This window comes from Loa loa (assembly GCF_000183805.2).
Source record: "Loa loa unplaced genomic scaffold supercont3.43, whole genome shotgun sequence".
Taxonomy (NCBI): domain Eukaryota; kingdom Metazoa; phylum Nematoda; class Chromadorea; order Rhabditida; family Onchocercidae; genus Loa; species Loa loa.
In genome coordinates, this window is record NW_018108223.1 from 58,872 (window position 1) to 70,771 (window position 11,900).

The 11,900-nt window shown below is 34.2% G+C and overlaps 2 protein-coding genes across 2 annotated transcripts; one reads left to right on the plus strand and one right to left on the minus strand.

The window, feature by feature from the left end:
• Positions 1–725: 725 nt before the first annotated feature.
• LOAG_08739 (prefoldin subunit 4) lies at positions 726–2,023 on the minus strand. The gene is made up of 3 exons (XM_003144270.2): positions 1,811–2,023; positions 1,374–1,505; positions 726–1,076 (listed from the first exon to the last, which is right to left on the minus strand). Exons 1-3 carry the CDS (start codon positions 1,910–1,912, stop codon positions 906–908), a joined length of 405 nt encoding a protein of 134 aa, XP_003144318.1. The 5' UTR covers positions 1,913–2,023; the 3' UTR covers positions 726–905.
• Positions 2,024–6,400: 4,377 nt separating this feature from the next.
• LOAG_08741 (hypothetical protein) lies at positions 6,401–11,862 on the plus strand (the record flags this gene model as incomplete). Its single annotated transcript, XM_020447789.1, has 15 exons — positions 6,401–6,451; positions 6,681–6,832; positions 6,948–7,100; positions 7,607–7,710; positions 7,798–7,890; positions 8,185–8,269; positions 8,636–8,768; positions 8,874–8,978; positions 9,281–9,518; positions 9,665–9,773; positions 10,018–10,162; positions 10,459–10,617; positions 10,962–11,129; positions 11,489–11,611; positions 11,821–11,862. The coding sequence occupies 15 exons, from the start codon at positions 6,401–6,403 to the stop codon at positions 11,860–11,862; spliced, it is 1,860 nt and encodes a 619-aa protein (XP_020302018.1).
• Positions 11,863–11,900: the final 38 nt, after the last annotated feature.

The window sequence follows — 11,900 nt, forward strand, 5'->3', positions numbered from 1 at the left end:
TATATATATATATATATATATATATATATATATATATATATATATAAAACATATAATTTGTTTTGAGTTGCTTTCACGGCCACTCTTTTTAAGAATAACAGTAAAATGAACAAGATAAAAACAGTTCAATTTTATTTTAAAGATACAGCACTAGAACTACAAAAAAGATAAAGAAAATCTGATATTCATTGAAAACGACAAGCAAAGCATACACGTGCCAATCGGTATTCAACATTTTAATTCGCTGAAACTTTTGTTCCTCCGAAAGACAAATATGAAATATGCTGATGCAAAGGAGAGAAAGGAAGATAGATCTAACATTGATGAAGAGTTTGTGAAGGATTTTGTAAACAAATGCCAAAAATTTCTACTCAAAAGAAAAAGAATTTTCAGAAAAATCAAAAATTATCTTTCGATGAATTTGCAAAACAAAGAAAAAAACAGGAACTGATGTCTTGTTCATTTAGTATACGAACAAACCACTAAGAAGACAAAATCACTTTTTAAAAATCATTTTAGATAGAGAGCACCCAGTTTTAGATCATCCACTTACCATCTATTAAAGGGGTGGTGCTTCAACCAAATAAAACAAATGATTGAAAAAAATTCATCTAATATTCATTCGAACCGTTCGAGATGGGTTTTAAGATGGTCCAAAAGAATGCTAAATTCATTACGAAAAATTTCAAATCTCAATGTCAATGAATTTAAAGAAAAAAAATAATGTTCGCGAAGTATAAAAAATATATAAAAACAAACGATGAGGATAAAAAAAATTTAGGTTCTGTGAATTCGGTCCAGGAAAGCTAGAGATAACCAGTTTTAGACCTCCGCTAAACGCCACAATAACCTCAATATTACGCAGCAGTTTTATACAGATGGTAGTTTGATGTCTCCCTCAATAACTATTGATTATCCGTATCAGTTTCCAAATTGATACTTTCACCAAACTTCCCATAAAGTATCGATTTTAAGGAATCCATTTCGTCGCAAATTTTTTTATGCTTTTGTGTAAGATCAGCCACTCGATTTTCCAATTCTCCTTTCACATTTTCGAACTTCTCGTTCAATCTTTCCTATGAAATAAACAAACAGCATAACGAAGTATAACTTCCCACAAAATTTAGACCCCAATATTAGGCTCCGAAAAATAACTGTTTTGCCTACCTCACCCTTAAAACGAAGTTCAGAAGGCTAAAAAAGAAACCATGCAATCAACACTCTTTCCGACTTCTACCATCCGGTACATAATGTAAGCATAATGAGTGACTCAGTCATTATCTTAGGAACAAACAGCTACAGATGAGAAATGTTATCCAGTTTTTAATATAACAGCAGGTTATAATGACAGTGTATGAGAATACATTACTCACTTGATCCATGTGCATAAACACTGATCCAATCTTAAACGGCACCGACTGGGCATCTGCATCATCCAAAAGTAGCAGCTCATCAGCGGCATCATTCAAATTTTGAAGATCCCTACTCGTTTCCTGAAGTCTTTCCTGAAAAAATATGCAGTAAATTTCACACATTAAGAAGCAAGATATAGCAATATTTGGGTCTTGAAATCTATTTAGAGGTCTTGAAATCTATTTAGTTAATATCAATAGGCACAGGGTAATATCAGTAAATTAACAGTATTTCGTCAAGGAGAGCAGAATTTGAGGTTGCACAGACCATTATACGAGATTAAGACTAGTTTCTCGAAGATGGACTGAAATCTATATAAGTTAAGTCAGGCCGCATTGAAAAAAGCCTCATAGGTCAGACTTCAATGCATTAATTAAGGAAATGTAACCTATCTTACCTTTACATCTAGCGACCTCTGATGAAGTCGGGCGAATCGATTGATCAATTTCTGGTCCTCGGCATTCACATGAATGTTTTGTTTCACTGTACCCGCAGCCATCTCAGTAAGTACGCAACTGACTAAAAAGTAAGAATGGCTAGGGCCTCCAGACTCCGCACAACAAACCGTAAAAAAATTTTCACAAGTTCGCTGAGAATGAGTTCGAGAAAATACGGCCAACCACCAAATACCGAGCATGAAAGCCCATAGAGTCCCAGGAAGGTAGGCCTACTGCCATTCCATTCCGCGGACATGTCTTTCCTTTTTTCCTTCTGTTCTCTCCGGTCTCTGCCACAACCTCGTTTCTCCAGTGCATTTGGTGTATTTTTCTTGAAGTGTCATAATTTACAAATCCTGAAATCATGAGAGCAGAGGATCCCGAGATTTCTTAAATATTGATGCTATACAGCACGTCGAGTAAAGTGGAAGGATTGAATGGGGTGGGTAGTTTAGAGTTCAGAGAGCAGGGAGAGACTTGGTTTGGATTAAGGTTGAAGTGTAACTGTGTACATGTGTAATAAAACTGTATGTGTGTTCGATTCTGTTTGTTGTTTACCCCATTTCGTTAGTTATTTTGAATCTGTATATTTCGGTGTACATATAGCAAACCTAATGCTGAACTAGCTTCGTCAGTTCTGGTTGTTAAATCGGAATTAGGCTTGCTTGCCTCCACTTTTAATGAACACTTCTATTACAGGCTGTTACAAAATTGGGAAGAATTTACTTTGCAGTATGATAAAAAAATTTACCTATCCGATTCCAACGGATGAAACGCCCTCCTCGAGAAGATATGGACTATTTGGATTAAAGTATTGTGAGGAAATAATTAATGTAAGATTAGTCTTTTCTTTTTTGAATCAGCTTTTCGTTATGAATAATTCTGACTGTCTCCTTGTTGAGAAGCCGGAAAAGTGATCTGATACGTTTCTGGCAACAGGTTTATTTCACTAGTTGTGTGCCATGTTCTCATTTTCGTCAATGACAAAAAATAGAAGCGTGGAAAAGCGAGAAAGACAATAGCATATAAAATAAGAAAGTTGAAGTGCAGAGTTCCTGATCGGTGGATTTGTTATGGTTCTGAGTAGATTCTTTTTAATAAAAGAAAAGAATTTTTTTTTTAACAACTTTTTTTTCTTTTAACATATTTGCTCCTTTGTACCTACTGTGGTATTTTAATCACTAAAACTGCATAAGATCCGCTTTATTTAACATACTTGGCATGTTTTTTCGTTTAGTGTTGTCACGCATCATTTTGCCAGTTTTAGTTGTTTGGTATCACTTTTGAACTCTCACTTGCTATGTGTCAATCCTGTGTTATATACGTTTACATTATGATGTTTAGGAATGATTAAAACTTGGTAGTAGTCTCATCTTGAAATACCAGTGGATTTCATCATGATCTTACGAAAAATTATCTGCCACGAAAATAAATATCTTCGCTGTATAAACTCATTTACACAACCACACATGCTTCTCTGAATAAATGGTGGGATGGAACAAAGCAGGCTTGTGTGATCCTTCGTATAGGAAGTTGCAATTCAATTTTTTCGCTTATTAAAAAGGAGGAAATCCCCAAGGACGTGCAAATCTAGAAGTGCGATCTGTTCCTACGTTGAATTATTTAAAAAAATGAAAAGCAATCTCAAATGGAAGGTTATTCATGTTTTATCCTGTACACCATTTGGAAGTGTCATTATGCTAGAAATGATCTATAGATCAGCGGAATGTGTTGCTTGTTCATTTCACTACTGCATCCTCTGCTTGTCTTTTTTTTACACCGTGAAAGTGATTTTCTCCTCAGGCTACATGCAGCACTGCATTAAATATGTTCTCAAAAGGGATAATTTGTCTGCTCCTCATACTTTAAATACATTATTCTACAAAAAATAGTCTCTTACTCTTCTTTTGGACTATTTAGAAAAATTCCTCACATCATTATTTTCTATGACAACTTGGAAGAGCTAAAAATATTAATCAATATTTCAAATTTAGAAACTATTTCTTTTCTGTAAAAGTCGAGGTATTTGCTCATTGATTGCTTCTTTTTTTTTTCTTTTTTTTTTGGATGGATTTACTGAAGACTAAATAAAATGTCTTTTTATTTACAAACATGAGTGTTATGATCTGGTTCGCCTTCAAATCTCATAACTTCCCTATTTTCTAATTTACGTAAAAAATTGAAATAGTTGTTGATTTTCAAAAGAGATGGATGTGAGGTTCATGAATCATGTCAAATACTTGAATTTAAATGTGTGTAAAAGTAACCTTTTATGACCGGATTAAACAACTGAGATGGAGGTTCATTTGAACAGTTGGTACCTTTAGATGTTGATTCATTTAAAAGAATGATGTTACTACTCATTGTACTCAGTACTTCTACTTGAAGTGCAGTGTTAGTTATCTTGGTTACATTTTTATCTTATTTCATACCACAATACGTCTTGTTATGTGCACATTTTAGCGGGTTCGATTAAGCGCAGCGGTGCTTTTATGGATTAACAAATTTACTACATTTAAAGAGTTAGTGTAGTATCAGACAACAGTATTGAAGGAGAGGAATGAAAGGGCGAGTAACAACTTTCGGATTGTTGTTAATCATGGAAATGCTTAATTGAGAGTGAGCGCTTTCATGAACATTCAGGGGGTTTTTTACCGAAACAATTCTACTGACAAGGGGTTGTCAAGCAGTACATAAGGGGTGCGGGATTTTTCATTTTTTTTCATTCAACACTTTTTCATTCGTTCTGCTTTAACAACATATCAAATATCTTGTCATTCCAAATATTTAGCTACACTAGTAGCAATCAGCAAAGTATATCTTGTGTACTATTATTTCTTTTTTTGAAGCTGCCTTCCAAGCAGTGGCCAGTATCTTATGAATTTATGTTTGGGGAAATATTAATGCTGCTTCTATCAAAGGTCTCTACTCAATTCTTTAGAGACTCAACTTTTTGAGCGGTTTATCCGGGGCGTTGTGTCATTACGAGTACTGTTTTGGTAGTGCTTGCTGGAAGTGACGCTTCTGTGTTTTATCGATATTTTCCTAAATTTTGTTCCAGTTGAACTAATCAGTTTTGCTGTTGGTTGCGTATTATTTACGTATTCATCTGCTCAATTTCCTTATGCTGTATTTTTTGAAATTTAATATTTTCGTTCACCACTTTTCTGTTTAATTTTTTATTATGTTTAAGAGCTGTTTCTCACTTTTTTTTTTGGAAAGTGAAGGCGGTTGTCTCGGTTTGCGACAGCCACAATTGGTGGTAATGGTGGTAGCAGTAGTAATAGTGGTGATAGTAGTTATAATAGTCTAGTTGACAACTAGAATGAAATCTATAGTTTATTCTTAATTCATTTAGTTTCGCAAGTTTGCCTTAAGCGTTTAAGGCTTTTAATGTTTTTAAATTTTTTAATAATAGAAACTTATATTTCACATAATAATGGGTTTTCAACTCTTGCGATGCGACTTCGCTACATTTTGTATTGTATATGGTCTCAGGTGGTGGCGTAGTATGTTATTTATTCATTATGAAAAACATTGAAAGCCATTAACAATTTTTTCATTTACTTTGCAGGAGTCTGATTATGAGATAAAATTGATATATGCCGCAGGAACTACCTCCAGGAATAATACTGTATGTGCACGGATAATAAATGGTAAAGACTATCATTTTCATGTTTCTGTGTTATTGGAGGTGCTTGAAACAAGAACGCTTTTAATGGTAATTTTTTACCATTTAGGTCTCTAGCAGTTTCCTTCGTCGGCAGCTGAATTTCCCAGATATCAATGAGTGACATGGTTCCCCTCTAATTTGGGGAAACTTTAGTTTTAAAGTTGAGTACCTACCCCTCTTGTAATAACGAAGTTAATATTTTTGGAAACAAGTTACTGTTATTAAAGTTGTCCGGCAGTCAGTTGCTGAATTCTTTTACACATATTCTTTTTAGACTTAAACAGAATTAGCAAGGTTCCGAGGCATCTGAGAAAACTGTTCCGGATTTCTCTACTTTCCGTTATTACTTTCATTGTGTTGTTCATCTTCTGTACATATTCCTCGGAACACTCAACAGATACAGCATATTGGATTCAGGAACCTATTGCTTATCCATCGGTTGCTTTTGATACCTAATTTCTATCTGCAAAGTAATAGAAATAGCTGACTTAGCTCTCTAGTTCGAGTTAGTATGTGGAAAAGAATGAAACTGGTCATGCTTCTGTGGAACTGAGTGCAAACAGGGAGACTGCAGTTACTTGCAACTGCAGTCTTATGTTAATCTACACAGGCACTCTTAAACTTATATGTGCTCCTATTTCACCTGAAAATTTGATTTGTCATTTGGGGTAGCACTCACTTAAGCTTACCGCATAGCCTTGATTTTGTCATGTGAAAGTGAACATTTTTGTCGAGTTTACACGTACTCCGCTTTCTAACGTTTCTTTGAAGCACACTTTTTCTGCTTTCACCTTCAATCTTTTTAAATGGATTTACTCTATATTTCCATATTTTCCAGTTGCCTCATATAATAGTACTGGGTGCTGATACAGCTGAGATGTGGAAATCAGCCACTCGAAGTCACAACTTTTCCAGAAAATTCGAGCAGGTGTTAATTTTATTTTTCTCGGTAAGCTGCCGATAATCTAGTCGACAATGACACTGTGCATGTTTGCTATAATGGATTATTTTTAAGGAGCTTTTTAGTGGTATATTTACGTTTTGTTCGACATTCATTCGTTCCACCAGAGATACACAGCAGCAGTAAAATAGGGAGCGTATTCTATGCCTTTTTTTTTGCGTCAAACATAAATTTGCCTTAAAGAATGAGTTTCTAGGCATGCCGCATCCCGAAATTAAATATCAATGGTAGTGAAGTTATTGGGTTCTTCCACCATGTAGATATGCTCGATTGTGCTAAGAATAAAGAAAAAGAGTGGGCTTATGTTGACGAGAAGGGACTGTTCACCATATCATCTGATGCTATCAAGTAAAATTAGTTTGATCATTATTTTTACTTTACTTTACAGTAACTTTTAAATTGATTCCCATGCTAAGTTTCCCTTTATCTTTCCTTAAGCTGAACGATTTTTGAAATTTTATAGACACCATGGTGATATCAAATGTATTGTTGCATATTTCGAGAGAGTTAATGACAATGAGTTGAAAATTGACCATCAGATTCCGATTACATCTGGTAGCCCTATGATCAAAGATTACGCTATTGTAGAGTGCTTTGGAGATGATCGAGAAAAGTGGTTTGTTTTCTTCGAGAATAGACTTTTTGAAAGCCTAGCTGGATATCTTTCTCAGCTTCTGACTTATAATTTCCTAACGGATCGTTTTCTATTACGTCCTTTAGTTTTCATTGCGGTGTGATTTAAATATACAATAGAAATACTTGTGGAAAGGCTGTTTACTACTAACTCATATATGATTTTTCACTGCAGTCCTAGTTTGTGGGAAGAATTGTGAGGTGCTTACATTTAATTTCTTTATGATAATTTTAAGAAACCATCAGTGATGCTGATATTTTAAAAAACCATCAGCATTTGAAAAAAATATTTTATTTGAGTTTTTAAGGTTCATCACACATCACTGTCGATGTGTATGCCCCGGGGACCAGGAAATGTTTTCTGTGCTTACAGGGCGGGCGAAGACCCCGTATGAATCATGAAACTTCGTGATCATTACCATTTATGTAGAATTTGAATATCAAAAACTGGAAAGAAAACTGTACTCAATTTATAAAACTTTTTTGAAGGAAACATTTACTATGGACAATTGTTCCTGATCGGAAAAAAGAGGAAGATTTGTCTTATATCAAAAAACCTTCCGACTGGTCTGGTCTTGACGTTTATTTCATAGGTGTGGACATATTCGAATTTTTTGCTAGAAATATGCAACATGTGTTTATGTTTCTTAGGAAACAAAAATACCACTACATTTTTATAGGCTTCGATTCATTATCTCAGATGTCATTTCGCCGTAAACTACCGAAAACAGTCAAGTATATTGAAGAAGAATTCGATGCAGTTGTGCTTGATGGTATGCAGCGTTCCTTTAATAACAATATCGAAAAAAAAGAAAACGTTTCTTTTATTTACGGGTAGGCTTCCGAACTACAGCTTACTAATCTAGTGAAGACACTGAATCTTTATCAGTGTCCCTGTTGTGTCATTTTCGGATGCCGTGCTGCCTTGAATAACCGGATATTTCTGATGATCTAGCGATAACTCATTTTCATCAAAAACATTCAAAATAAATGTGAGTATGGACAGTTTCAGTTATTTCATTTAGTTATGAGGGATTCAATATTTTCAATTCCGTTAACTTTTTAAGGATACAACATTGTTGGAGATGGTACCCCGCAGGCATTCATACCAATTTTAACTGGACGGACGGAAGAGGAGCTTCCTCTCACACGGTCAATTTTTGTTATATCCGATAAACTGGCCGTTTTTTTCATTTTTCTTCTTTTGTTTTAGCCCTGCGCAAAAAGCATACCTGTCCACTCTTTCACATGTTGATAAAATGTTTTTCTTTCAGTGATCTTAAGTTGTGAAGTTAAAGTTACTGACACTTTTATCTGGTTACATTAAGACTTCTACGAAAAACTTCTGTTGCCCTTTGCATGCTATTGATCTGAGAATGTTTCTCTTTTTTGGAAGTCTGCATGGATTGATTTTTTTTCTCTTGAAAAAGTGGTTCAAATGTGAGATATTTCGAGTGTTCTTTTTACTAACTAACACAGATTAAGAGTTTAATAACTGGAGTTATGTATATATTATAGCAAGCGTTTCGCAGAGGCAAGTTATGTTGACGAAGTGTATCCATTTATATGGAAAAATTTTTCCGAAGCCGGTTATATAACTTTGTATGCGGAAGACTCAGCAAAACTTGGAAAGTTTACGTATCGTTTGAAGGTAGGAATTTTTTTTTTCGAATTACTTTATTTGCCCGCATTAATTTAAAAGCAAAAACTTGAAAAACATGCTGTAAATCGAGATTTATGTGATTAAATTTTTTAGGGTTTTAAACACCAACCAACCGACCATTATGTGCGGACATTTTTTCAAAGAGCCGAGGATATGTTCTCCAATTTGCAGTGTTTGGGTTCGGTGCCAATGCACAAGGTTTTTTTTCTGTAATTTTGCTCAGTTTCTAGTTTTTATTTTTCTTCCGGAAATCGTAACATATTTTGAGTGAATCAGCGACTTTCTGAAATGAGAACTTCCAACATTTCAGTTCCGACATTTTGCAAGAAGTGGTGATACGAAAAAATTTTTGTACGGTCAGGATGACCAATAATGCACTGAGCAAAAAACAATATATTTAAAAAGTGAAGTTGGATAATTCATTCACTCATCAGTAATATATGTGTTTTGTATTTCGGTACTTCTGAAATATTTTGCTTTCTATACTTCATGTGTTTTAGGAATGGTTTCGATATACTGATGAGTTCATGGAGAGGTACGGATATAACACATCGAAGTTTTTGCTTGCATTTCATAGCGTACTAAGTCATGATGATGTTAATTTGGTGGAAGTCGCTGATGAGGATACGATGTTGAATCTCAAAAAATTAAAAGAGAGTGGCGCTCTTGATAATGCCTTAGTCATTGTGATGGCCGATCACGGACATCGTTTTGCGAAATTTCGTGCCACTCATCAAGGTGCGTTCGGATGAAAGTTCTGAGTTTTTGAATATCTTGAAATATTTGAATAGTTTTTGAATATCTATTGAAAATTTTCAGGTTTATATCTGTCTATTCATTGGTCAGAAATTTTTAGGAAGATAATGTGGATGTACAATTTTAAGGGCAGCTGGAGGAAAGGCTTCCATTTTTTTCCCTCTCACTTCCGAAGAAATTCAGAGAAAGTAGTAGAGGAAGGACAGCTTGGAAGAACTTGAAAGCTAATAAAGCAAGGTTTGTTATTTGAGAGTATTCACTTAGATTTTTCCCAGTATTTTCCTTTTCTTTCTTTTTTTTGTTTGTTTAACGTTGTTGTTCAAATGATACAATTTTTAAAGAAGGCACTAACTGTATTTTATCATTTGCACATTTCTTTTGCTTGTGCTGAGTTTTAGTTCTATTTAGTCATGTTAGGACATTATAGTTTTACTGGTTGTTTAATTCACGTGTAGTATTTCATATACGAAACTCATTTCAGACTAGTAACTCCGTTCGACATACACGCTACATTACTTGATATACTTCACTGGCCGACAGAACTGGAGTTGAATACTATGGGTGACGTAAAATTCCGTTCCTTATCACTTTTTAAGCCGATTCCTCCTTCAAGGACCTGTGAAGAGGTTATTTTTGAGTATTTCGTTTATACTTAAATACAATATTATAGAGATGCATTTAACTATATTGTTTGCATTGATGAATTATTCATACATATGCTGTGGTCAAAAATTATATTAATGGCTATATAATCATTGGATATATACGAATCGATATGTGTTGAAGTGCTTTTTATGATTCCATTGTACCTGATGTAATACTTCCATTATATTGTGTGTATATCCCGATTTTTATGTGACCTTTTCCCGGAAAGGTGATAGTATTCAAAGAAGAAAAGAGGATTTCATTTTACATGTTGTAGGCTGGTATCGAAATGCACTGGTGTACATGTTTGAATTGGGAATCAGCTATGGATGATAGAGAACAGATAAATATATCTACGATCTTAAGTAAAGCTGTTGTCCAAACGATCAATTCACATACGAAATCGCAGCGACACTTATGTGCTCCTCTGAAATTGGTTTGTCAGTTATTTTCAAGAAATTTTGTAGACATTAAAGCAATACGTAAACCATGTAAACGTTTTAAAAACCTATTGTATTTATTGTGATAACATTGACGGTTTGTCAATTCATAATTACATCGTTTGTTACTTTTCTTTATGTTATGATTCTTTAAACGGTCATTATTACAGTCATCTTTAACGGTATGTGAACTGCAAGATCAAATTTACGATATTGTTTAACGTTCTTGAAAACCAATTCGTCGTTAAACTTTATTTAATTTCTGACATTTTTCAGAATTTCTATTTTACTTTTCATTCTTAAGTGCTGCTTCATAAGTTGAATATAATTTTTTTTTTAGGTAAAGCTGGAAGGTGCTTGGAGACTTGTTCCACATGAAAATTTGCTCAAATATAAGGACACAAAAGATGAAGATGGTTTTGTACCAAATTTGGTTGCCAAAACCAAAGCTGCATTTGCACATTATCAATTGAGATTCGTTACAAAACCAGGAAATGCTCTCTATGAGGTGTTTTTTCTTTTTTTCTTTTTTTTTAAATCTTGCTAGTGAGCTAATATCTGCAGAATGATCGGAAACATTATAATCATTATTTCCCAGTGATTTCGTGTCAATCAAAATCTTTCATAGGTCCTTCAAAAAGAGGTTCACATGCAATATGTGGGATTATTATGTGTGCTCCATTCATCTGTTAAGCTATGAGATTTTGATCTGCTCAGTCTTTGCAACACTTTTCAATGCTTTTTGACTTGCTTAGATCAGATTGCGATGGGTAAACCGAGGTCGAGTTTTGTTCAAGATTGCTGATATTGGTATCAAGGCTTCATGTATTTGATCATGTGTTGAATCCCATCATTCGTGTATTGCAGGCAACCGTACAGTACGATATGCTGGAAAATACAGTAACTGTAGATATGACGTCAATCAGTCATGTCAACAGATATGGCGATTTATCCCACTGTGTCATGAACATAAACTATTTTTTTAGCACCGTATTGTGTTTGTTATGATAAGTTGGACGGTATAATCAGTTAATTCATAACCATCAAAACATCTGTTGTCTTCATGTGTTTTTTCGTGTTACAATTCCTTTTATAACAATCATTATTTCGATTTGCAGTTACTTATTTTGATTTTGCAGTATTATAGGTTGCTGATATTATTTGTACATTATTTTTTCTCGTGTTACCATTCTTTTCAGTTTGTTGTTACAATTCTTATTGGAGGACCAGCACTTGCATGACATTGAACCAAATATTCTTCCAAGTTATTATTATTTAT

Excerpts from the sequence above, each read along its gene's own strand:
- LOAG_08739 (XM_003144270.2), bottom strand. The coding sequence starts at position 1,912 with ATGGCTGCGGGTACAGTGAAACAAAACATTCATGTGAATGCCGAGGAC. Across the intron at positions 1,506-1,810 it reads AGAGGTCGCTAGATGTAAAG|GAAAGACTTCAGGAAACGAG; the intron begins GTAAGATAGGTT and ends ATATTTTTTCAG. Across the intron at positions 1,077-1,373 it reads TGTTTATGCACATGGATCAA|GAAAGATTGAACGAGAAGTT; the intron begins GTGAGTAATGTA and ends TTTATTTCATAG.